General features: G+C 43.7%; 1 protein-coding gene across 1 annotated transcript in view; it reads left to right on the top strand.

Annotated features, from left to right (window-relative positions):
• SORCS3 (sortilin related VPS10 domain containing receptor 3) overlaps window positions 1–25110 on the top strand; it is a 539923-nt gene that overhangs the window by 153028 nt on the left and 361785 nt on the right. The window contains exon 2 of the mRNA XM_019725085.3: window positions 15995–16062. Coding sequence (XP_019580644.3) covers window positions 15995–16062 — 68 coding nt within the window. The remainder of the gene's footprint in view (window positions 1–15994; window positions 16063–25110) is intronic.

Below are 25110 nucleotides of genomic sequence, written 5' to 3'. Positions count from 1 at the left end.
TTTCTGTTCTATTCTAGAGGAAAGCTCTACACCATGGAATCATGTGTCACCAAAATTCTTCATTAGTGCAGTAAGCACCCTTGTTAGCACAGAAATCACATTAAATAAAATATTTGCTTACTTGCCTGTTTTCCCCCAATTAGATTGAGGGTCTCTAACGAGAAGAAACTATGTCTATCCTATTCCAGCTTCTGAGCAGAGCCAGGTACATAGTAGATACACAGTACAAGATTCTTTGAATGAAATAACCTTGAATGAAGGTTAAATGAAAGCAGTGCTGAACACCTGGGCATTTTTATGCCATCTCAGTCTAGCAGTCATCTCAGAAACAAACTTGTTTCCGTTCCTTATTTTTTATCCCTTCTCTTTATCTCCGAATCTGACCAGCTGCTCTGTGCTCCTTACTCCTCTCGAACAGGAATTTAACCTGCTCTTAATTTCTGTTTCTGTATCTGATAGTTCCTGTCCCAGAATGGAGGCTTTAGTTCCTAAGCACACCTTGTCTGTTTCCTATCATGGAGGGAGACTATTTTGACCAGGGGCAACACACAAGAAGGATTGCCAACCCCCCGTCCCTTTTTCCTTGGCAAGTCTCTCTGGCCTGGACTCTTGCTATAGCCAAGATATGTGGGGAATGTATTTTTTACAGAGACATTTTGCAAAAGATATATTTCTCAGGACCATGGCCATGGATTTTTAGCGAAAGGAAGGACAAGGAGATATGATCAAATGTGTGCTAGTGAATCAATACAAATAAATTATGTGTTCTTTGTTATTATGTCTTAGGCTACACAAGAGACGGCTCTTAAATCATCTGCCATCAGCCGGTAGAAGTTCTGCTCCTTTCGAGGGAGTTATATGGAGACAAAATCCAGGCTTGTGTTATTTTAGGCAATCCAGATAAGTTTCTACTGGAAATATTGGTGTGGCTGCGAGAGGAGTGCTGGCCACTGCAAAAGACCAGAGGGGAGCAATTCTTCTCTGGGTCTGGCATGGCTCTGATTACGCCTTAAATATTTTCTACCTCTGATGTCTGGGATTTATGAGCACTCTTTTGCTTGAATGGATGGTTCTGTGATATATGGCACAGACCTCTGGAGTTTTGATCAATAGCTTGAACACATTAAAATCTACTCCCCTCCCCCACTTCCTACCACATGAGTGGGGCAGCCCTTCATCTGTTATGTCTTGGGATGTGGTGGTCATGGCCCAGTTTTCTGCTGTTCTGGGTTAAGACCTAGAGCAAAGCCAACTCAGGAAGAACATGGAAAGCTAGGCAACCCGCAATGGAAATCCAGGCAAGTTGTTTGTGAGGAGAGCCCAAGAGGTGACCAGACATATGGGAGAGGACAAAGAAATGTTAATTTAGGGAAGGAGATTCTCAGAACTGAAGGCAGTTGGGCAGGTAGTAACAAACATGTCCGTCAGTCCCTTAGGCAGATGGATGAGAGCAAGAAGGGACAGAGGAAGAACTGTGGCCAAGAGATCATTTCTAAGAAAGGGAGGATGCATAGATTCAGGGAAATGAGTTGGAAACTCATCCAACCAGCCAACCTGGGGCATGAAATGAGGGTTAGGCCATGGGAACAGATGAGATAGTCCTTCTATAAGTTCCGGAGCTGGATTTCAAGCTGAGGCCTTGGAATTACAATGAAACATACTAACTCCCTGGAAACCTTGGAGACATCTTCGACTTCATTCTTTTCTGTTGTGCTCTGTTTGCAATTTTCAGCAGCAACTTTCACACGCTTCTTTTTTCCCTTTCCTTCTTTTATTTCCCACTGCTATGGCCTCAATTCAAATCTCTTACTTCTCATGTTTAGACTATTGCAATATTTTTTTTCTCACTAGCTTTCTTGCTTTTCATCTTCACTGAACCATTCTTCATATTCTGGACAGTTTTGTTTCCAAAACACATGGGCCAATGGATCATTCACCTGCTTGAATACATTAGACATCTCCATGAAATTTACTAAAAAAAAAATAAAATAAAATAAAATTACCGAATGGAGTCAAAACTCTTCAATCTAGTGTGGTAGGCAGAGTAGTGGCTTCCCAAAGATGTCCATGTCCCAATCCCTGGAACCTGTGAATATGTTAGGTTACATGGCAGAGGGAAATTAAGATAGTAGATGGAAATAAGGTTGTGAGCGGTTGAGCTTAAGTAAAACAACGATCCTGGGTTATCTGGCTGGGCCCAGTGTAATCAGAAGGATACTTAAATGGGGAAGATGATGGCAGAAGAGTAAGTCGGAGTCATGCTATATGAAAAAGACTTGAGCAGCTACTGCTGGCTTTGAAGATGGAAGGGGGGCCACAAGGCAAGGAATGCGTACAGCCTCTAGAAGCTGGAAAAGACAAGAAAATGGATTGTCCCCCAGAGCCTCCAGAAGGAAGGTAGGAACAAGCCCAGCTGACACCTTGATTTTAGCCCTTGACACTCATTTGGGCTTCTGATTCCCCAAACTGTAAGATGATACACTTGTGTTGTTTTAAGCCACTACATTTGTAGTAATTGATTACAGCAACAACAGGAAATTTACACAGCTAGTGTTTAAAACTATCATTATCTGACCCCAGTCTGGTTCTCCTGTGAAATAAGGTTTCCATGCACCTGAAACAAACCAGCCCCTGGTCCTGGAATATGACAGGCAATTTCAACCTAATTGTGTTTTCTTATGTTGCTTCCTTAGCCTGAAAATCCCTGTGCCCTCTTCCCTTACTAAAATGAGCCAGATGAAATATCACCTCTTGTAAAAATTTTCATGGAGGGTAATCCTCTCCTTCATTCTTGTTAGGAAATCACCCGTTCCTAGCAGAATGTCCACCTTGCAGGGTTACTGTGAGACTCACATGAGACAATGGGTACAGTGTCTCCAGCCAATCTGCTGTAAATCAGACCAATTCCAGCTGAATGTAGTTGCACAAATGTACATCTCTCTTCTTGCACCGAAAGTGCCTTAGGTCAGGAACTTTGTGGCTCTCGTCCGTCCATCCTCTATAGTATTTAGCATAGTGTATTACCTACCATAAGCGAGACTTTGTACTGATCTGTAGGGTTGAATAGGAGATAGGCTGTGACAAAGGCCAGATCATGGATTGGGTGACAGGTCATTTTGCCTCACCCTTGTGTGTGGGGATTTGGGATGTGCTGGGCATTGTCCCAGGTTAAAGTTATAGTAAGAAGACAGATGTGTTTGTCTTGAGGGATTTTAAAATATAGTCAAGTCCCTGCTCTTGGTTTCATTAGACGTAGCTCAGGCTGGTAGCTACTTCCAATCTGGGGAATTGCTGACCCCCTGAAAATCCACTGGGGTCAGAAGCTAAAACAGCTCGGCTGAGAGCTCTTTCAGCTCCTGAGACACAAAAGGGAATGGTGCCCCTGACAGGAGTGGTAGAAGGAAGGGGAGTGTGTGTGCCTGAAGGCAAGACTGGCAGAGACAGACCTTGAAATGGAAAAAGACTAGTGTGTAGTATCACACACTAGGGGAAATGGACTTGATGGGCCTGTGATCTTCCCATTGCTAAGGGTGTCAACGCATGTCCACACAGAGCGAACACCAGCACTCGGTAACGCGCCCAGCTTTTATCTCTATATCAGTGAGAGGCCTGGTGAGGTTGCTCTTTATTTTGTAAGCTTCAAGTGGTCATCACTAAAAAAGTGATATACTCCCTCTCGGAGACATGGCATTTTCCTATTCTGGTGGCAATTATGACGTGGTCTGCTAAGAGACTGCGGATGGAAGAGACCTAATATATACTGAGGGTTTGTTTTGTACCTGACACAAGGTACCTTTCATCTAATAATTCTCACAACAATCCAATGAAGGGGAGGATATTGGCTTCATTTTCCAGACGAGGACACTGAGTCTCCACAGGGTAAGCCCCTTGCCTAAGAACACATAGAGAGTAAGTGACAAAGCCTGGATTCCACACCAACACTGTGTGGCTCAGGAATTCTGCTCTTTTCCAAAAGAAACAAGATCGTTTATGTTTCCTCTGTGTCGATGACTATCTCTGGAAGCTTCGCTCTAGTGGCTTTGGAGCCACCATTTCATCTGCTCACATCTCTTTCTGCGTTTGGCCTCTTCCTCAGGGTGGTGGTTGGATGGAAGGAGTGATGGACATGTAGGAAGGTAGGAGCTCAGATCCCTAGTTAATGGTACATCTTTGGAGCTAATTAACTCTAGTTCTGGTGAGTTGTCATCATGGGATACAGACACTATAAGGAATTCTGGGGTCATTTGGCCCCATCCCTGTTACTGGGCTGCATGCTACACAATTATTTTCAAAAGATGGCTGTCTTTCATTTTCAAAGTTCCTTAGGGAATAAGAGTTAATAGATTTTTAATTCATTTATAATGGCTCTTTCCACAAAACCAGAACAAAACCCCCACTATTCAATAGCCATTTTTCACCAGCTCCTTGTTTCAACAACACTGCATTTCCATTTCCTTGATCTGTCACTTGCCTTATTCAGCTACCAAATTCTGCAAAGTAGTTTCTTAACAATGGCCCTATTTTAAATAGGGATGACTAATGCTTATTAATTTTTCTATCTCTTGTTCCTTCCTTGGATCATGCAGGAATAGAAAAACCTGTGTTTGGATGCTGATTCCTACCTCTCCCTAGCTGCATGACCTTGACAGTTTCCTCATCTTGACAATGTAAATGATGCTATCTACCTTTTACCGTGGTTATGCACATTATCTATGTAATGCACATACAGTACCAAGCATGGTGCTAGGCAGTTAGTAGGTGCTCAAAATATATTAATGTCCTCACCTTGGCCCTATCTGTATTTGTTCTGCTCTTGTCTAAACTACTCAATCAAGTCTTGCTTTTGTACGTGCGTCTAGTGTTTTCTTTAACCTACATTCTGTCAGGTATAAGTATATACCTTTGTCCTCTCTAGAAGTCCGTAGAGAATAAAAGGCTATTGAAAATGTAATACAGTTATATTTTAGAAGGTCGCTTTCACCAACTTCCTCCCTGCCCTTGTGTCCCCTTTCTCTTACCCGCTTGTAGACAGATATTCTTGAAGTTGTTTCATAAGCCACTTTGAATTCTCCCTTCTGGAGAGACTTGGCAGTCTAGCTGCTCTAAGAAAAAGAAACCTGGAAGTTTACAGAATACTCCAGAAAGAAGAGGGTGGAGAATTTCCACCTCCCGGCTTCTCTTATCATGTCACTTACACCTCTCATTTTCTAGGTGGGCATCGTGATAGCCCAGCTCAGACTCATCTTCTCCTCCTTTGAATGACTTATGGAGACACTTTCGATTCAATGAATGTTGTGTTTCTGTTGGTTCCTAGGTACCATGTGAGGGAAGTGCATAATAATACTCTTGCAATAGAATAATGAGAAAAACAAGGTCCCTGTTCTGAAGGAGCACATAGATTAATGGTGAGGATATATATGCAAATGGAAAATTATAATCTGCTGGGTAGCCTAATTGGAAGTATGTGCATCGAGATAGGGGAATGTGGATTAAGGGGAAATCAATTCTGTCTTAGAGGACAGGTGAGGCATCAGAGTGTTAATGATTTTTGAAGTGGACCTTGAAGACTGAGAAAGAGATCCTCAGGTGGAGAATGGGAGAAGGGCTTTCACAGGGGAAAAAAAAAGTTGTGCGATGTGGGAGTATGGAGCAGAGAGAAAGATGGGTATTCTGGTGTGGCTGGAATTTAGATGTCATTTTGGGAAAGTGGTTCTAGAAGGTTAAAATGTCAGTTGGGGCCAGGTTGAGAAAGACCTTTTATGCCGTGATAAGGAATTTGGAGTTGATCTTCAAGGCAGCCTGAAACCACTAGAGATTATTGGGCAGTAAGTAACAGGTTTGAGCCTCCGTTTTGGAAAAGTCATTCTGATGTAAGGATGGAGCAGGGATGAAGATCCGAAATCAGTAAACTAGTTCTTTTGAAGGCCTTTACAATCATCCAGTAGCTAAATCCAATGGTCCGTTTTTAATCTTTCTGTACATGGACTGTCAGCAACATTTTACACCACTGAGCACTCCTTCTTCCTTGGCACATTTTCTTTACTTGGCTTCCGGAACACTCTTCTGGGTTTCCTCTAATATCATAGACCATTCTGTGTCACAGAAGGTCTCTGACTCGAAGTACTACTAACAGAAGACATTGAATGCAGGAATTGATTACAAGAGTGCTAGAAAGGCTGGAGGAACAAGAAAAAGAAAGGCAACATTGCTCCAAGATTGGTAATTGCAGAAACTATTACACCATTGCACAGGAGGAAGACAAACAGTACAAGAGGCCAAGAGTCTCTGCCACCCAGAGTCCCGCTGTGTGCTGAGCGACATAAGCAGGAACCCCAGCGCCTGCACTTCCTGTCACCAACACCACTGCTGTTGCTACCAGCGGCTCTGTTGTTACTGTTGGGTTGTCACCAGAACACAGATATGTGAAGAGAGTAGCTTTTCCCTTTCTTTTCCACTGGTCCCTGCAAGTCCCTCCACCCCCCACAATTGGCAGAGTCCAATTAGAAGCCAGTTGACAGGAGAGGCTTAGAAATACAATTCTCAGGGTCCTGGTTACCTATCATACATAGGCAGAAAAGCAGGCCAAGGTTAAGGAAACATAACAATCCACCCCTTTAGCTGCTGTGAGCATCCATTTCCATCCCCTACGCATAAGTCACCTCCTTTTTTCCCATTGGTTCGGCGGTAGGTTTGAGGAGCTCAAAAGCGCTGGGTATTAGTTTCAGCTTCTTGTGCAGTAGAGCAGGTGTTTTGTCTCCTGGCGACAATTGCCTTCTTAAGGAAGTCAAGATTTCTCATTTAACAGAGCCCAATGTTGTGGGGACATGAAAAATATATTATGTAATGGCTTCTTGGGTGTAATAATGAGAAGACCAGTTCCACTTTAGCCCCTTGCTTCTTGGACCTTTATATTTTGACCACATATTGGTCGAATCCACATCCTGGAGGAAAGCACCACAAGCTCACAGAGTGTTGGCTCCCAGCTAGTCCTGTCCCTGAGTCTTTGAAAGCCCAGTTAACCACTGTCTCAGAACAGCGGCTTCTGGGTGATGAGCTCTATGGTAAGACCAGTGAATTCCATGGGCATGCCCATTACTGCACTTCATTTGCTGTGAAATGAGTTCCTTTGTTAGAAGTGATGCTGCATGGGATACCATGACAGTGAATAAGACATTCTGAAATGGAAAGATTGTGGCTCTAGCATAGTCACTGCAGGCAGGGAAAGCAATTCCAATGAGAGGAAATTGTTCCCTCTATGTTATGGGAAGGGTGCAGTGTATCAACCTGTCACCAGGTTCCATAATGTGGGCTCAGCATTGGTTTCTGATGTTGGCAGGTTGGAGAGTCACCAGTGGTGATATCTGCATCAGCCGTGGTGAGGGGAAATCCACGTCAAATCTAGGCCAAAACATCTATCTCTGTCACAATGGCCACTTTATACAAGAGCCCACAGAGCAAACCTAGGAGTATCTGGGGAAAGATTGAAGACCTCAACAGAGGGCTCTCTTATCCTTCTGATGATTGAAAGTCTCTTCTGTAGTAAATACCATTTGGTGAGTATTCACACAGGACACAAATGTCCACTGTGCCAATTTCAAGGGGTCCAAACACATACTGCTTTCCTTTCCTTAATTCTCTAATCTCCAAATGCTGAAATGCCCCAGCTTTCTAGCCTCGGATCTCTGTCCACACCTCATCTCTTGGTGATCTATTCTAGTCTCAAGTCTTAAAAAATCATCTAATCACTGACAACTCCCAAATTGGTGTTTCTAGCCTGGACTCTCTTCCCTGAACTCCAGACTCATTTATCTGGCTGACCATTTGACTTCTTCATTTGAATTTTCTCAGGCTTATCAAACTTAATGTCCAAAGCTAAACTTCTAAACTTTACTCCAAACTTCCGTCTCCTGTAGTCTTCATCTCATAAAATGGCAACTCTTATGTTTCCAATTGCTTAGTCCTAAATTCTGAGGGTTTTCCTCTTTCATTCACATCCTGCGTTCAATTTGTTAGCAAATCTTCTTGGCTCTACCTTCAAAATATATTCACATCACATCCCTGTTCCTGTCCACTGCTGTTGCTCTGGCCTAACCCACACTTGCATGATTGAAACAGGACCCTATTTCACTTTTGTCCTCTGACTGCCTTTCTCAACACAGCAACCAGAGTGATCCTGTTAAAACTTAAGTCCTCTATTAAAATCCTCCAGCAGCTTCCCATCTCACTCCATAAGAGGCAGAGTCCTTACATGGTTCACAAGTTCCAGCAAGACCTAAGCTTCCCAATATCTCTTTGACCTCGTGTCCTCCTGCTCTCCCCACTCAGTTCCAGCCTCATTGGTCTTCTTGCTGTTTCTTGAATCTGCCAGGCACACTCCTGCCTCAGGGTCTTTGGATCTGCTGCTTCCTCTGCCTGTAATATTTATTACCCAGATAGCAACATGGCTTCATCCCTCACGTCATTCCGGATTTTCCTTGAGTGTCAGTTTTCTTAGTGGACTTTCCTGGGCTCCTTATTTACTGCTGGAGCCTGCATAGCCCTGACCGTCCTTATATATGAGCACTTACTCTTCTCCTTCGGTTTACTTCTTCCCCCACATAACACTCACCGTCATCTGACTACTGTGTCACTTACCTTCTTACTTGTTTGTTTATCTCCTCTGCCAGATGTAAACTTCATGAGGATGAAGAGCCTGTTTTGTTTGCATCGCTGCTGAATCCACAGCACTTGGCAAACAGGACGCATCCCATACATGTTTGGTTAGTGAGTGAATGAAAAAAGTATGAGCACCTGAAATTGGATGATACCTTGGACACCATAGATTTCAGATGATTCGGTGTTTATCTTGCTCTGTGTGGGATGAGGGAAGAATCAAGGGTTATGCGAGGTTTTATCTTGAGCCACAGAGTTGATGATATGCCCTTTAAAAAAAACTGGGAGGGGGACAACAGTTTTGTGAAATTCTATGCATCACATATGACAAAACGGATACCTCTTGTAGTATTTCCTTGTCCTCTCAACTAGATTGCAAACTCATGGTAGCCAGGGAGCACTGCTTATGTTATTTGGAATTTGGCACACACCCAACACAGTTCTGGATACCCAGTTGGTGCCCAGGCAGTCTTGTACTGGGGTCAGTTGGGTTATGGATTACAAACATGAATTTCTGTTCCCTGGGGGATGCTCCTGGAGGTGGGAGGGAGGACCCCAGGTTTCAGACTCTGCCGAGACTGAAAAATATACTCCTGTAGGAGATCCCGGAGGAGCATGTTCTAGCATCCTTGTAACGTTACCCTTGTCAACTAGTTTGGGCAAAGAAAGCCACCGTCTCTATTCCAATTGGCTGAAAACACAGAACGATCAGTTAAGGGCCAGAATGAGGTGGTAAGAGGTGAGGGGGAACTGGAGGGGGACATGTAGAGAACCCCATGATTTAAAGGCACCAAGATTTCAGGAAGGTTTAATGAACTAGGTAATTTTCCTTCAGAGTAAAATTTTACAGGCGTTAAAGGCCCTCACTTCACTGACTATGCTCACGGGTGAGAGCCTCCTACTGATTTATGAATTTGCAGATTATGCATTATCCTTTCAGAGGACGGGATTCCCCGGGGCCTCCTGCCTTCCTTCCGAAGCGGAGTGCAGGAGCCAGGTCAACACACTGCATCTGATTTGCAGCCTCCTGTATTGCCATTGGGGTCTAGAATGGATGGGCTTATTTATTTATTTATTTATTTATTTTTTATTAAGAAGGAGCTTGCAACTCTAGAATCGAAATTCTCCCCTTCCCTCCTACCAAATAAAGATTGCAGGAAACCCTGGTCTCTGGAAGAATAATTGTTATACTAAAAACTCATATTTGTGTAGTACAGCTTATAAAGCAGGCCAGCTTCCCTTATTTGATTTGAATCAACAATGCTGGGAGGTGCGCAAGGGGAAGTGTATCATTATCCTCCTTTCAGGAAATCAGAGCAGATTTTGAAAACGTAAATAAGGTGCGCAGGCTTGCGTAGTAGCAAATGGTAAGATGGGGTTTAGCGTGCAGCTGTCTCATTCCAAGTGCCCTATCTTCCCGTGCTGCCACACGAGCCCCGTCAGGGAGGCAGCCAGCTGGACCCAATGGGGTAAGTGACTGTAGACATGGGGAAATTTAGAAGGGTTCTCAGGTAGAATCGGAACGGAAACTTCTTGGTCTGCAGTTCTGAGGATGTGTACCTCCTTTTACTTAGGAAGTGGTGGGAGAGGGTAGAAAGCATCCGCAACCCTCAAACATCACTCATTCCAACCCTGCCAGGGACTTGGACTCCTTAGTTCAAATACGGATAAATCTGGAAGGCAGCAGGTTGAGGAAGACTACATTTCACCAAGACAGGAATCAGTTCTCTTTTGCTTACTTGATCACCAAGAATCGTATGCTGTGCTGAGCATAAGGCAGCAATGGATAAATGGAAGAAAGAAGGCAAAATAAGAAATAAAGACATTAATAACTGGCATCGTGAGTGTCTAAAGATCAGGCAGTTAGCTGAGGGCTGGCCTGAGCATCTGGGGGCAGCAGAACACACTAGATGCCTGGGGACAAGAAAATTGGAGGTGGATAGTCAACAAAGACAGCACTAACTAACTTTGTAAGAGGACAGCCATGTCCCTTTTGTTACCTTTTATATAAGTCCCTTATTATAATATAATTCCTTAAATATAGAAAGAAAGAAAAGAAAGAGGGAGGGATGGTTCCATTTCCATATATCCAAATTCTTACCATGCTCTAGGTCCCGGGTCATATAATCTCTCCTTCATGAAGACTTCGCTGATCACATTTTCTGGACTTAGTTGCTTCTTTTTATCAACTCTTATAGCACATCATCTATACCTCTTTCATACGTTTATCTTCTCATCCCTTCTTGTATTGTTGTTTATAATTCATTTAATGGACCTTATATAGTACTTGACAAATGGCAGGCAGTATGCGAGGTATTGCGGATGCAGAGTTGAATGAGACTTGATTTTTGACCTCCAAGTGGTCATAATCTACGAGACAAGACAGACATACGGAGAAATCACTTTAACCCAATGTATTAAAAGCTATAACACATATACACACACACAACACATCTGTGAGACTTGAGAAGCATATTGCAAATATATATGAGCTTTTCTAGCTATATTTACATACACACTCACATATATCTGGGAGCTTCTTTACTATCTATGTGTGTGTCTGTATGTATATAGCTTATATTAAGAGAGAAGTGCTATTTACTCAAGAATTATTCTAATTTCTTTTCATTTCTCCTGCTGTCTAAAATCTCTCCAGGATTATAGCCTGTTAGGACAAAAAGGTATTTATTTGCCAAAGCTTATTGGATGAACCTGGGTCTCTCAACAATTTGTCTAGTTTTTTTTCTTAGTACATATCTCTGTTTCCTTTTTTTTTTTTCTCCAAGAAGAAAGAAATCCAAAGTTATCTTCACTCTTATTGACTATTTTGTAACTAACTAGACTTATCGATGGGATAACTTCATAAATTATATAAATGTTTAACCACTACACTGTACACCTGAAACTAATATAAAATAATATTGAATATCAACTAAATTGAAAAAAGATGGTCACAGGGATATAAAGTACAGCATAGGGAATATAGTCAATACCATTGTAATAATTATGTACAGTGTCAGTTGGGTAATAGGCTTATTGAGGTTATCATTTTGTGAGGTAAATGTCTAATAAATGTCTAATCACTATGTTGTTTTTTACACCTGAAACTAATTTGAAAAATAAATTTAATGGTTAATGAAAAAAAGTGATCTTCACACCTGGGCTTTGAGCCCTGGATTCCTCCCTGATTTCCAGATTTCAGCAGGTATCTTTCTAACTCACATAAGAGATGCTGTAGAATCCTTGAATGAATGATAAACTCCTGGAGGGCAAGGGTATGTTTTTCTTCTCTGTATTCCTACTCATTGCCTTGCATACAAAGCCCACATAAATATTCGCTGAATGGAGATGTATTTCATTAGAGCAGACCAAGCATGGTTGAGTCCTGTAGCCCTGGCTGGGAATGCTGGCTCTGTAGTTGGGTACCTTGGGGACAATTTGCTTAGTTCTTAGGACTCAGTTTCCTTATCTGTAAAATGGGGCTATAACTCTCAGTCTCAAGTTTGTTGTGAGGTTTGAGAAGAATCCGGCATAGTATTTAGCACATTGGAGGGCTTCAATGAATGTGTTTTCCCTTCTTTGAATCTGAGTTCACTCTCATCTGGGGGACTCTGCTGGAGGGGAGTCAAGGCAGACTCTGTTGTGGGTCCTTCACCCTTCCTGCACGCCACATCCATGCCCTGGTGATTCCTGAGGCACAGTTGCATCTTCTCTTTCTATTCTGAGTATTTACCCAGCAGCCTGGGGCTTCTTAGGTGGGTTTACCCCTTGTGCTTTCAGTTTTCTTCTCTGGTAATTCCCTCCTGCCTGGTAACCGTTGGAAGGCTCTTGAGTGGTGAGAGAAACCAGGGGTGGGCAGGCTTTTGATTTTTGGGTGGGAGGGCTTTTGGCTCTTAGTTTTGTTTGCTTGGCATAGACTATTTCAATGTTAAGGTTAGATTATCATCTCTTCATAGCTCTGTTCTTGTTCTTCTGTGCTGGCTCCCGGGGAAAGGACGCTTCAGGCCCTCAATTCTCAGTCACATGAATTGGGACCTTTTCTCTGGGGAATGCTGAGGTGACTTTGCAGAGACATCCTCCCCTACTGCCTGCTTCCTTTGTTAGGTTAAACTCAATTCAAAGGAAATGATGCTTTTCTAGGTCAGGAGCTCAGCAAGGGGGACGTGTGGTGTCATTTCACCATAGCGTTTGGAGAGGAACCGTGATGTGATGGAGTATTGCTCAAATTGCGGTCCTCCAGTCACCACAGGAAGAATTCTTGACTCTACCCAGGACCCACTAAGTCATATTTGCTGGGAGTGGGGCCAGGGAATCTGTGTCACTGCTCCCCACTGACTGTTACGCTCCAGCTTTACTCACGGAGTGGGAAGAATAGTAGCCTTGACTCTTGGTCAAGGTCACATATTAATGGGATTTTAACTTGAGTCACTTCCTCTCTCTGTGCCTCAGTCTCCCCACCTGTACAATGAGGGTAATAGACTAGATTAATACCATCGCTTTCTGAAGACTATAATTTATACCAAAACTCTGTTAATGTTTCATTGACTCAAAAATGATTATTTTTAGGAACCTTTGACATGTTGGGTCTCTCTGCAAGGGAGAAAGACGTACAAAACATAAACCCTTCCTCAAGTCATTCAGAATCCAGTTGAGAAGGTAACTCATGTGACATCCAGACACTGTCAAAGTAGTATCTAACTAAGAAGCAAATTATGAAATTTGAATTTGAGCACAATAGGACTTCAGAAGAGAAACAACTGTGATGGTTGGGGTGGTCCTGGGAGGCTGCCTGAAGCAGGTAGAGTTTGAGCTAGTTCTTGAACAACAGGAAGGCACATGCAGTGGTAATGAAAGGACAGGCAATGATGCAATTATACGGAAGGAAAAAAAAGCAAATAGATGTGAGAATGGATTTGGATAGTTTGCAGCACCTTGAGAAACTTGGATTGCTAAAGCAGGGGATAGTTTCTTGAGAACTGGGGAAAAGTGGTTGGAGGAGCCAGATGGTGGAGTGCCTTATACACCAGGCTAAGGAATCTGGGTTTCATCCTTAGATGGAGGGAGCCAGTAAAGACTTCTACTCAAGAAAGTCCATGAACTCAGGCAGAATTGAAACTCTCTACTCTGAAGGCAGAAATAATATTCATAGAGGTTTGGAAGGCTGTGTTTGTCTGGATCCTTCAAGAAGCAGACACCAAGATACAATGAGATACACAAGCAACATTAGGGACAGACAAGATGGAGGAAGAAAAGGAAAGCAGGAGACTGGTCCAAGCATTGGGTAAGGAGACTGATAGAACGAGAATGGCTCTGGGTTCTTAGAAGGGTTTTCCAAACCCAGTTATTTGTTAGACGCTCTAGTAATTAAGTGGAACCCCCAACATTCTTTTCTTCTCTCTATGTGGACTTTGCCCTTTTTGGAGCTTGTTCGATGTCCCTGCAGGCTGGGTGTTGGGAGAAAATGAAGTGTTCGGACTTGCTCCTGTGGAGCTCTAGATGGGTATGCTGACCTCTTTCTTGAAGAGCGTAGTTTTCCGTTTGTCCAGAATTTGAGATGGCTTACATATAGCCACTTTTGCTTTTGCATACTGACTGTGAGAATGGCTTTGTAGATGAAAGAAGGTAAAACGAAGGGGAGAAGAAGTCTGTTGTATGTATGTGTGTGTGTATTAATGCAACAAAACAGGAATTATCTGGCACATTACTAGGCATTTGGTTGTGGAAGGTGTGGATGAGTCCCTTGCCTTCATTAGCCCCTGAATTTAACAGATGAAGAAATTCTCTGTGAATGGGAGAGGGAAGGACCGCTGAGTGACTGTGGAGAACGTTTTTGCATGCGATACACACTCCTAGCTGATGTACTATGCTAATAGGACAGGTGGCGGGGTAGATTTTACTATTCGACAAATACCATGCCATTGATGTCTTTCTTGGCTTCACTGTTTCCTGCTAATCCACCATCCCCATCACAGGACACAATCAGAGGGGAGACCTATGAGCTCTCCAGCAATGGCCCTGCAGAAAAGTTGAATGTCCCAAACCAACTTTGCCATAGACTCTCTTTGACCTATAATGGGTCACATCCTTGCCTCTAATTCTTTTCTTAGTTTACATGAAAGAATCGGAAATGGAACTGACCCACCCCATGAGGAGATGAGAATAAACATCAAAGTGCGTTTTGTCGTCAGTTAAGTGCCATAAAAGTGTTCACTATAATGGCTGATTATTTTTCTTTAATCTTAAATGGATACCTAGAATGGGAAAGCCCATCTTGGTAGCAGAAATTCATTATCTCAGAAAGAGTTTAATGGCTGCTGTGCAAATGAACTGGAGGAAGTTAAATTGTGGAAAGGGAAGGAGCTGAGAAAAGTGAAATGAGTTGTGCATTAAATTTAGATAAACACAATTATGTGTAACTGGATTATCACGCATCCAGCAGACACCGTATATTAGGCACCTGCGTTTTGATTAACATCGATTTAGGTGCATGCGCTTAGCACTCTTGTAGGTACGGAGTTGTGCCTAAGCCATTGTCCAGGCACATGAGAGGCAGGCAGGGAAATGTCTGATATCCAAATCCCCAGCTGGAGAAGTTTAAAAGTCAGAGGCCAGACTGACCAGCCCCAGACCATTTCAGCAAACTGCTAAAACAGGCAGCTTTAGCTCTCTGACAGGTACAGAGTCCTTCTGGGTTTCGTCATTTCAACTGGAGTCAGGAAAGCGGTCCTGGAGTCCACTGGAGTCCAATGACCTGCCTACTCCATGATGGGGACAGATGCTGCATGGTAGATGGCAGATGGCATCAGAAGCTGTTGGGGACTGGACCTGCCTGCCATTCAAGTATTTATGGCTGCCGAGGCCCTAGTGATGGAAGCACAAAATCCCTTTGAACTCCTTTGTAGACAGAATCAGGCCCAGGTCCTTCTTGCCTTTTCAGCCCAAGTGTGTAAGTTAGAGTCATCTCCAGATCAAAGCAAGCCCATCCTCTGCTCTCTGGGTGACCATATTAGTGAACAGAGCCAGCCGGCCTGTGCCTGACCTCAAAGGAGGACAGATGTGGAAAAACAACTGCAGATACCCAGTTAATTCCTGTTGGCATGTTTTATTACAAATGCAAAGCATCTTCAGGATTAAAATAAATGCTACCAGTTAGGGGATGCATTAAATTACTATTTGCCCCCCTTGCTTGATCCTATAATACCCCTGAACTCAGTGGATAACGGCTAAGCCCTCCTCTGGGTGATCTGAGATGCACTGTATCTTGTTACACAAACTAAAGTAAGCTTCCTTTTTCTCCCCTTTTGTTCCTCTCCTCTGCCCTCCTCCTCAACCCTCCTCACAGGTTATACTTATCCTGACGAAGCTGTATGACTTCAACCTGGGCAGCGTGACTGAGAGTTCACTTTGGAGGTAAGTGAATTAGCGAGTCTTACGGAGTTACTTGGCTCGCTCACCTGAGCAATGCCAGCTAAACAGCTGGGACCCCTGTTTTGGGAGGCGCTGAAGATGGGCGTCCTGGAAGCCCTCTTTAATGTCCTGGGAACTCACGCGCCCGCCTGTGAATTCCCTTAGCACTCTGCTTATCTCTTTTGGGTCCTGTCACGCATTCTCCTTGGGAGTGTTGTTACTTCTGCATTCCTCAAGTGTCTCATTCTTTGATGGACACGGGTCTGGTTGGAGAGATCAAGGGAGCGTGCCTGACACAAGGAGAGACCGTGGTAAGGGAGCTGTTGTAAGAGGGACTGTTTTTAGCCCTTCGTGTCTGTAAGATTGATTGGTTTTGAGACGGCTGTCCTTAGGAGCACAGACCTATGTGGGAGTCAGGTCTGTGCGGTGACTTTCATGACTTTCATGGTCCCTAGCTTTAGTAGGCTGCTTTGTCCATAAAATCATATTAAAAGATCTATTCTACGAGTGCATTGGTGTGAAGACAAATATATTCAAACATTTTTTTCAGCCTAAAATTTCATTTTTTAATTTGACTTTAAAGGAAATGAAAGCACTTGTGCCCCAGGCACTGCACCCATTGTGTGTGCTGGATAAGTCAGCCGTGATGGGACACGGGGCATGTGGGAGAGGGAGAGGAGGGCTGTGGGTGGGATAAGTCAGGGAGGGCTTGACGCCATGAGCCTTGGAGTTTCCCTGGAGAGGGAACACCGGCACACTCACCTTTCCGTATACCTCCTCACATGCATATACGCACTCAGGCTCACAGCTACGCAGGATAACGGCAAGTGTTATCAGCCACTGAGTTGGTGCTTCACGTTCTATGCTTTTTCTGTCCATGGGACTCAAGAGTTGTGTATCTACTCTGCTTGCTTTGTTATTTGTGAAGACTGGGGAGGACACTGACACAAAAGGTCATTGACTTGGTTACCCTGTTCTGAGGGCTTCCTGGGGTTTTGGAGCAGAGGGGTCAGGGGCATGAGTGTCTGTGCACCTTGCTTCTTCTTAGTCTGACCTTTCTGTGTGTTTGCAGGGAGGGGCAGCAGTCATAGCATCTATTAAATATTTAGGGGTTAATTGCTTCTATCGACTGAGGCCTGCCTCCATTTGCATAGGATATCCAACACCTAATTTTGCTGCTCAGTGAAAATTAGCAGAGGTATCAGTAACCAGCCTGCCTCTAATCGATGAAAACAAGCCTATTGCCACTCAGGTGGGACTGCTAGGGAATCAGAGCCTCAGAAACCTTACCCTCAGGCCCAATCACAGCGATACTGTGGTGATCTGTTCAGCCTGATTCCCATGCTGTCTGCATGGTGCAAATAATGAAACAAGCCAGAAAATTCTGTCCTTACAATGGGAAACAGCTGTAGCTGGCAGCCCATGTTTCAGGAAAGATTGGGCTACTTTTAGGAGGTGGCCAGGCAAAGCCAGGGAGCCAAGGCCAGGTACTTAATGCTAGAGGCTCTTAAGTGACCTAGTGTGTGTCCCATGGTCATCAGAGCCAATATATTCACTGGTGTGTACCAAAGGTTGTAGACAGCTGAGTGATCCGAAGGCTCACCTGATGGCCAATTGTTACGATTCAAGTCCCAGTTTGCCCACCCAAAGAATGCTGTACATTTGAGAACTTTATTTAACCTCTCTGATCAGTGTCTAGGGCAGCCATAACAAAGCACCACAGCCTGGGTGGCTTAGAACAGCAGACATTTATTCTCTCCCAGTTCTGGAGGCTAGAGGTCTGAAATCAAGGTGTGTTTAGGGCCACATTTCCTCTGAGGAGGCTTAAGGAGACTCTTCTGGTAGCTGCCAGCATCCCTTGTGACTGCATGCCTCCATTCTCTGCCTTCATCATCTTCACGTGGCCTCCTCCATGCCTGTCTTTTCCTTTTCTGGCTCTTAAAGGACACGTATCATAAGGGCCCAGGATAATCCAGGATGATCTCATCTCAAGATCCTTAACTTAATTACATCTGCAAAGACATTTTTTTCCAAATAAGGTCCCCATTACAGATTCTGGGGGTTAGAACGTGGACATATTTTTTTTTGGGGGGTGGAGGGGCACCATTCAACTCACTTCACTAAGTCCCAGTTTCCCTAAATACAAGTCGGAGAACCTACCTTTGCTCCAGCCGCACATCCTTGCTTCTGTTCCCCGTACACACCAGTCTCTTTTCCCCAGAACTCTTACACTTGGCTCTTCCTCTGCCTGAGGTCTCTTCTCCCGGGTGGGTACTCCCTCAGTCCTTCCCTTCTTTGCTCACCTAATTAGCGAGGCCTGGCTCCGGGACTTCACTTTCCATCACTCCTTAACACTTACCACCCTCTGGCCTGCTAAGTATTTACTTTTTGATTTATTTATTATCTACCTACACTCCCATCTAAGCATATAGAGAATTTTTTTTTTTTTTTTCATTTTAATTTACCGCTGTATCCTCAACACCTAGTGCCAATATCTGGCATTTGGAGGGACCTAATAAATGTTTGCTCAATAAATAAATTAGTGGATGGATTGTAAGGATTCAATGGAATAATAAATGAACAAACACTTAGGACAGCAGGAACTGCTGACTTAATTGTAATAATTAATGATTGCGATAACCCTGTTTGTATAGTTTTCATTCCATTATTGACTTTGTAAGGATCCATTGTTGCAGAGGTTCATGTGATAGAGATTGTACCAATGGTGCCAAGACGTATCTAAGACTTAACAGAGATCTTCAAGGGGTAATGGCAGGGGATAGGGAAAAGAGAGGTGTGATTTAGAATGTTGTCCCTTGTGCTGACTGGGGGGGAATTGGAATATCAATTTCAACCTAGCCAGAGGTGTTTTTTTGTGGACAAGATTCTCTGAGCTGGGTGTTGGAATGATGGATGGGATGCAATTTGGCAAATGGAATAGTGGAAGAATGGTCCTAGCACAGGGAACAGGCCAGGCAAGGTTGGCCTGCAGGAGAGAGGAAAGCCAAGCAGGAGGCAAGCTGGGTATTGGTCCAGGTAGGAAGTACGGAGACTCACCAGAGTCGGAGAAGGGGCCAAACCAAACGGGTGACTTAGGGTGTAGTTTACAGATAACAGATTCCATGCGGTGTGATATTTTTTTAGGGATTTGAAAAGCTGGTGGATGTTATGGGCTTTCCCTCTGGATAAGTGTTATATAAGAATGCATTTTTGTGCTGTGCTTCAGAGGGTTCCTGGGTCTGATAAAGCCCAGCTTAGGAACTCCTGGATAGAATATGACTGAGGAAAGGGGCTGCTCCTACACTTTATGGGAATTTTCCAACTGGCTGGGGCCTCACAGGGTGTCTTCTGACTTTTTATTGTCTTCTCCGCTCAGCCACTAAAGGTCTGTGTCTCCCACTCCCTTTCCTATGCTGATGAGGATGCCTTTAGAGTTAGGGCCCAGGGCTCTGTGATCTCCCTTACTAAGATGGCATGCAGGGAAAAGAAGCTAAATTAAACACGCTCCCTTTCAGTTTCATGATTTGGCCCAACGTGCTTCACCAAGTTGAAATTGAATTTGGTGATTCTTCTTCAATTTTCTGTACAGACAGGAGCAGTCGCTGTCATGACAGGATGACCCTCCTGGGCAGGTACCAGTGCGATATGATTATTTGCCTCACTGGATTAGTAATTCAGAGGCCATCTACTTCTAAATAGACCAGACTGTTTAAAAGCATTCAACAGTGTAGCAGTATCTTGTGTCCTTGTGACACTCTTTCGGGAATTCCTTGGTGCTGTTACATTGGAGGTGGTTAAAGTGTTTTTCTCCACCAGTACAAGGATGGCTGTGTAACTTGGCCATTAGCACAACCGGCTGTTGGCATTCCTTACTCAGATAATAGTTTACATATAAAATTTCAAGCTACAGAATTAGTGAGATTTCAAGCTAGAGAATTCAAAGCTAGAGGGTTAGGGGTGACTTTTTAAAAAATAACCAGGGCTTTACTTTCAGGGTATTTTTTTCAGCCCATAGTGTGTCAAGCCTGGAGGCTCTCCATCAGTCAAGAGTGATATTGGGCCTTGTCTCTATTCGATTTTATAGAAGCCTGACCCAAGGAGCAGAGGTGAGTCAGGGTCAGGAGGCTCAGCATGAAACATTGTCCCCTCATCAAATTAATTAAAGTGAAGGCTCTGGGATGATGGCCTGGGTTCAAGTCCATGCTTCTCCGCTTAGCCAGTGAGTAGCCTTGAAGAAGTTTCTTATTTCTCTCTGCCGCCATGTCCTTATCTGTATAATGAGGATTATGCTAGCACTTGCCTGATAGAGTGGTTATGATATTTCACCAAAATAAAATATATAAACTGCCTAGAAAAGTGCCTGGCATATGCGCATAGTTTCTATGAATGGAACGTGTTCAAGGAGAGTTAGTCATCGTGTAATCCACAGGTGATTGAGCTGCTTCTCTATGCTGGTTTCTTCACCTAAGCTATCTAGTTCTGTCCTTTACAACAAACTTGAGAGTTGGGTATCACTGGCCCCGTTTCACAGATGAAGACATTGAGCTTTCAGAGGTGAAAGAACTTGTCCCAGATCTTATAGCTGAGAAGTGGGAGGATCCAGGACTAAGGTGGTAAGTCCGCGATTAGGACTGCTCCCTCGTTCCTGATCGGAGCCTCTTTCCACGGTGTCGCACGTCCTCCTAAATGGAAACCCTGCAGCTGGATATAACCGTCTACTTCATGTCTCCTCCATTCCCGGTGAAAATAGGCTGTTGTCATATGGTGTGCAGGCATCGTGGACTCGAAGACAGGGCCACATTCTTCCTCATTTCTCTGACAATGACATGACATGTGGCACACGTTTTGGTGCCATCTTCATGCCCCTCTGCAAGCGTAGGTGTGTGTATCTCTGACTCGTTTGGTGGCATTCATGGTCCTCAATTTGAGAGCAAGGAAGTGGAAACTATGATAAGTCCAGTGATTCCACTGCCTGAGGTTTTGGACTCTTTGGTTTTGAACGTAAGCCATGGTTGGGATTTGTGTTTCTGACTGGCAAATCACTTCTTGGATGCAGTTCTAGATGTCTTAAACATTAACACTTGGACTGAAAAACACATTACCCTTCCCTCAAAGAAGAAAAGTAGTTTAAGGAATTGGTTTCTGGAGGGAGATGAGCTAGCAAGCAATTCTCCAACTTCAATTTATCCATCCCAGACGCTAATCCCTAGAGGTCAGTTTCTGATCAGGTGTGAGGTCTTACAGAAACTTTCCTCTTCGTTTCCTATCGGATTAAATGTACTCACAGAGCTGAACGAATTTGCAATTGTGGAGGTATAAGAGGAACCGGGAATCCTTTGCAATGGGTGGTCTCCCTGCACTGCTACCTCACCTTGGTTCTTCTCCGCTCTCCTCTCTTGCTAGCCCAGCGGTATGGGAGACATTCTACTCTTTGATGAGTAGGCAGGCAGCTCAGCCATTCCTCCTGTATGCCTGGCTGTGGGGCCCTCAGAGAAAGGGGGCTTTAGACCAACGTGTCCCTAGTTGGGGTGTGTGTGGAGTGTATCGCTTCCGGGGCAAATCCTCCTGGACACTTTCCCTGACCTTCCTCCCTGGGTGGGGTGCCCCTCCTCTGCTCACTGCTCATATCATATCCGTACACTGTGTTGTGATTGGTTCCCAGCCTGGGAATCTCTCCAGAGCAGGGGCCCTGTGTCTTTCTGGCTTTTGGATCTACAAAGCCTGGCACTTGGGCGACACTAAATAAGGGATAGAAGAACTGCACTGACGTTCCAATAGCTCCCAATCAATCCCAGCCTCAGCCCTGCCTTGCCCTGTCACTTCCTTGTATTGAGTTGTCTCAACCTCCTGCCACTGGGGAATCCTGTGACTTTTCATATGCTTTGCAAGCTGTTGTCTGGACCATTTATTTCCTCCGCTAATTGTTCTGTCAGTGACCTTTCTGGGGAACGCTGTTCTTTTTTGTTTTTTTTTCTTTTTTTGTTTTTCTTTTTAATAGGAATTGGAGACCTTTTGGATTTATTAATTTTTTGTTTGCCAAGAAAACCCTGATAATAATTGCTAAGACTTTCCAGAAGTTATTAGTTTACAAATTTTAATGACACTCATGATTTATTTATGTGCTTTCCTCCCTCTCCAGCTGCTCACCCCTATTCCTTAGTGGAATTCCTGCTGAATCTGAGTGAATTAATGGAAACAACCTGCAGATTGGAATGACTTTTTTGCTAGGCTGTTAATTAAAAGCTTTCCATCCTATTCGTTAGTCTCGTCATAAGTGAGGTCCCGAAGGCTGGGCTGATACAGGCTGTGAAATCCTCCCTCTAGAACTGGGGCCTTCTCCTATTTGCTTTCAGTGGTAGTAAATCTGGTGGAAACTCCTGAATGGGTCAGCGAGCATTTAAATGAACATATTAATTGAGCCTCCGTATGTAAGCAGCCCAGCGCTCACTGCTGGGAGATGCAGAATAAGTATGTCCTGATTGCTATCCTCAAAGAATGTTTAGTTTGGTTGACAGACAAGATTAATGCACATAGGAAGCAGCATCAGGCGTCTGCAAGAAGATGTCTGTATAAACAAAATACAGTGCATTCTGCGATACGTGCTCCTACTATGGAAATACATTTTTAGTATTATCACCCCACCTCATTCTATAAAAGATGCAGAGCAATTTTAGGAATGAATTAGAGAAGTGATCAATGTGCACATAGTATATTTCGTTTTGCTGTTTAATATAAAGCATCTTATTTCTCCATTAGGATGTGAAACGCTTAAGAGGAAAGACTATTTCATATACTAGTAATTCCCAGAGTTCTCAGAAACACCTGGTAACAAATGGGGTTGAGTGTGTGTGGTGGATAAAGGAATGGGTTCTGGACTCAGATTGTCTGGATGGGAATCCCAGATCTGCTTACTAGCTGGACCACCTTGAGCAATGTTTTAATTTCTCTAAGCCTCATTTACTTATCCGTGTAATGGGATGACAATACAACGTATCTCATGGAAGCATTGTGAGGATTCAGTGAGATGATTCGTGGAATGCAAAAATGCCTACAACCTAGTGGTTACTTAATATAATAATTATTGTTTGTTCATAGGCCTATATATCCTGCTAGTCTAGCAGCTTCCACCAGGCTACAGATGACAGCTGTGCTGATATCTTTAGGAGGGTGGGGTGCAGAACACATCTAGAATCCTAAGCACATAATGCTTGGAAATGATACATTTCTATTGAGAAAACATTCTAGAGCCTTCTTCTTTAGTTAATCATCTGTGCTTTGCCAAAGGGATGGTTAATGTATGTCTTAGTTTTCCTGCAGCAAATGATGGTAATGATGATTTTGGGTGCAAGATGCAAAGCACAATCTGATTTAAGTTTCCCGAGCATAGTGTTAACTCATTCATTAATGGTTATTTTATTTGTAATGCAACTCTTAGTGCATCTAAGCCCATTGAAAAGCTGTATCTTCCAAGTAATTAACCTGGAAGCCAGGGTGAGGTCATGCATGGTTTTGAACCTTGGCTATCCTGAGAATTGTGGAATGTGTTACAAAACTAGATTCCTGGGCCCCACCCAAGAGATTCAAATTTAGAAAGGCTGGGTGTTATTCAGGATGTATACTCTGAAAAGCTCCCTAGTGCATTCTTATCTTTAGGTAAGATTGGGAACCATGGAGCTCAGTGGGAGCTTCGGTTCTAGGCCTGTCTCAGTTACTAATGGATTGGGTTACTCATGCCATTTTTCTGTTTTCTCATAAATAAAGGTATTAGGTGAAATGTTCTCTCAAGTCTCTTCTGACTCCAAGCCTGTTAGGTATGGCCAGAGGAATGAGTCGCGGGAGACCAAAATTGGTCTATTAGAATTTATTTGGCGTGTTTGAGCTGAGGGAGGTCAGCCTAGAAAAGACCATAACCTCCCCGAGCAAAAAGGAGTATGGAGTTTTATAGGAGGGGGTAAACGAGGTTGTTCCCCCTTCAATGCTTCAGGGGCGTTTGTTGCTTTGTCTCTAGCAACCAAGGGTTTTGGGGCAAGACCAAGCCCTCCGGCTGCACACCCTGGCCCCCAGGCCTCTGTCCTGACTGCCCAGGCCTGCCCAGGCCTACTGATTACAAGCCCCTAGGAGACAAGCAAAGCACAAAGCAAGACTGGATAAGATGGTTTCTACATTCCAGGCGGCTTCTCCAGGCCTAAGGCAAACACAAGGTGGCAGGTACAAGGTATAAAGCAAGACAAGATGACTTTTAAGATAAGAAGGTTCCTGTTCCTTGCCTAAATATGGCCTAACAAAGCCCACAGATTCTACCAACTTGGGAAGTCAAACAAGAAGCACGAACATTAGGATTTATGATGCCCAGTAGATGACAGCCCCACTCCTGAGTACAGCCACGCTCCTTAAAAAGCCTGGTAGTGTCACCAACATGGACACACTCCGCTAACGTGCTGTTCACTCATGGACAGTGGCGGTTAGCCAGAACACCTGCCCAAACTACTTAATTTAAATTCATTAAAGATAAGTAGCAAGATTCAATCTATGAAAACCTTTGTTCCAAAAAGTAGAATGAGAAAGGAGTTTGCTCTAAATACTGAGCCCGCAGACATCTTATTTTGCTAGAGCATAGAGAAATGAGAACACTGGAGAAGCAGATCTGGGTTACAGATTTAATGCTTTCCTATTTATTATGGGAAAGAGGGGTTCTTTTTATGGCCTAGTCTTTTTTCTTCCACTAGGGAGGACCCAAACCTGTATAAATCTGGATTTTCGTCCAGTGGCTGAGAGAATGTAACACTTTTGTGGGGATTGTCTGTTGATTGTTATTTTATGTTGTTTTTCTTTTCCTTCAAATGCAGTGCCATTTTATCACAATCATAAATAACCCCACCATTTGGAGAAGGGGTGTGAAATTCTGCCTGTCCCCTTTCTCAGCCTGAGCTCCCTCTCATTTTCTCAGCAGTAGATTCATTAGCCTTCTAATGATGTTAATAAGTCAATAGGATCAGACAGTCCCTTCTAAAATAACATGTATAAATGTATACATTTTCCTACCCTCTAAGG

The sequence above is a fragment of the Rhinolophus sinicus genome, chromosome 15 (genome assembly GCF_057876585.1).
Source record: "Rhinolophus sinicus isolate RSI-liver-muscle chromosome 15, RSI-T2T, whole genome shotgun sequence".
Lineage (NCBI taxonomy): Eukaryota > Metazoa > Chordata > Mammalia > Chiroptera > Rhinolophidae > Rhinolophus > Rhinolophus sinicus.
The sequence above is the reverse complement of the archived record's forward strand: the minus strand, read 5'-3'. Positions and strand labels throughout refer to the sequence as shown.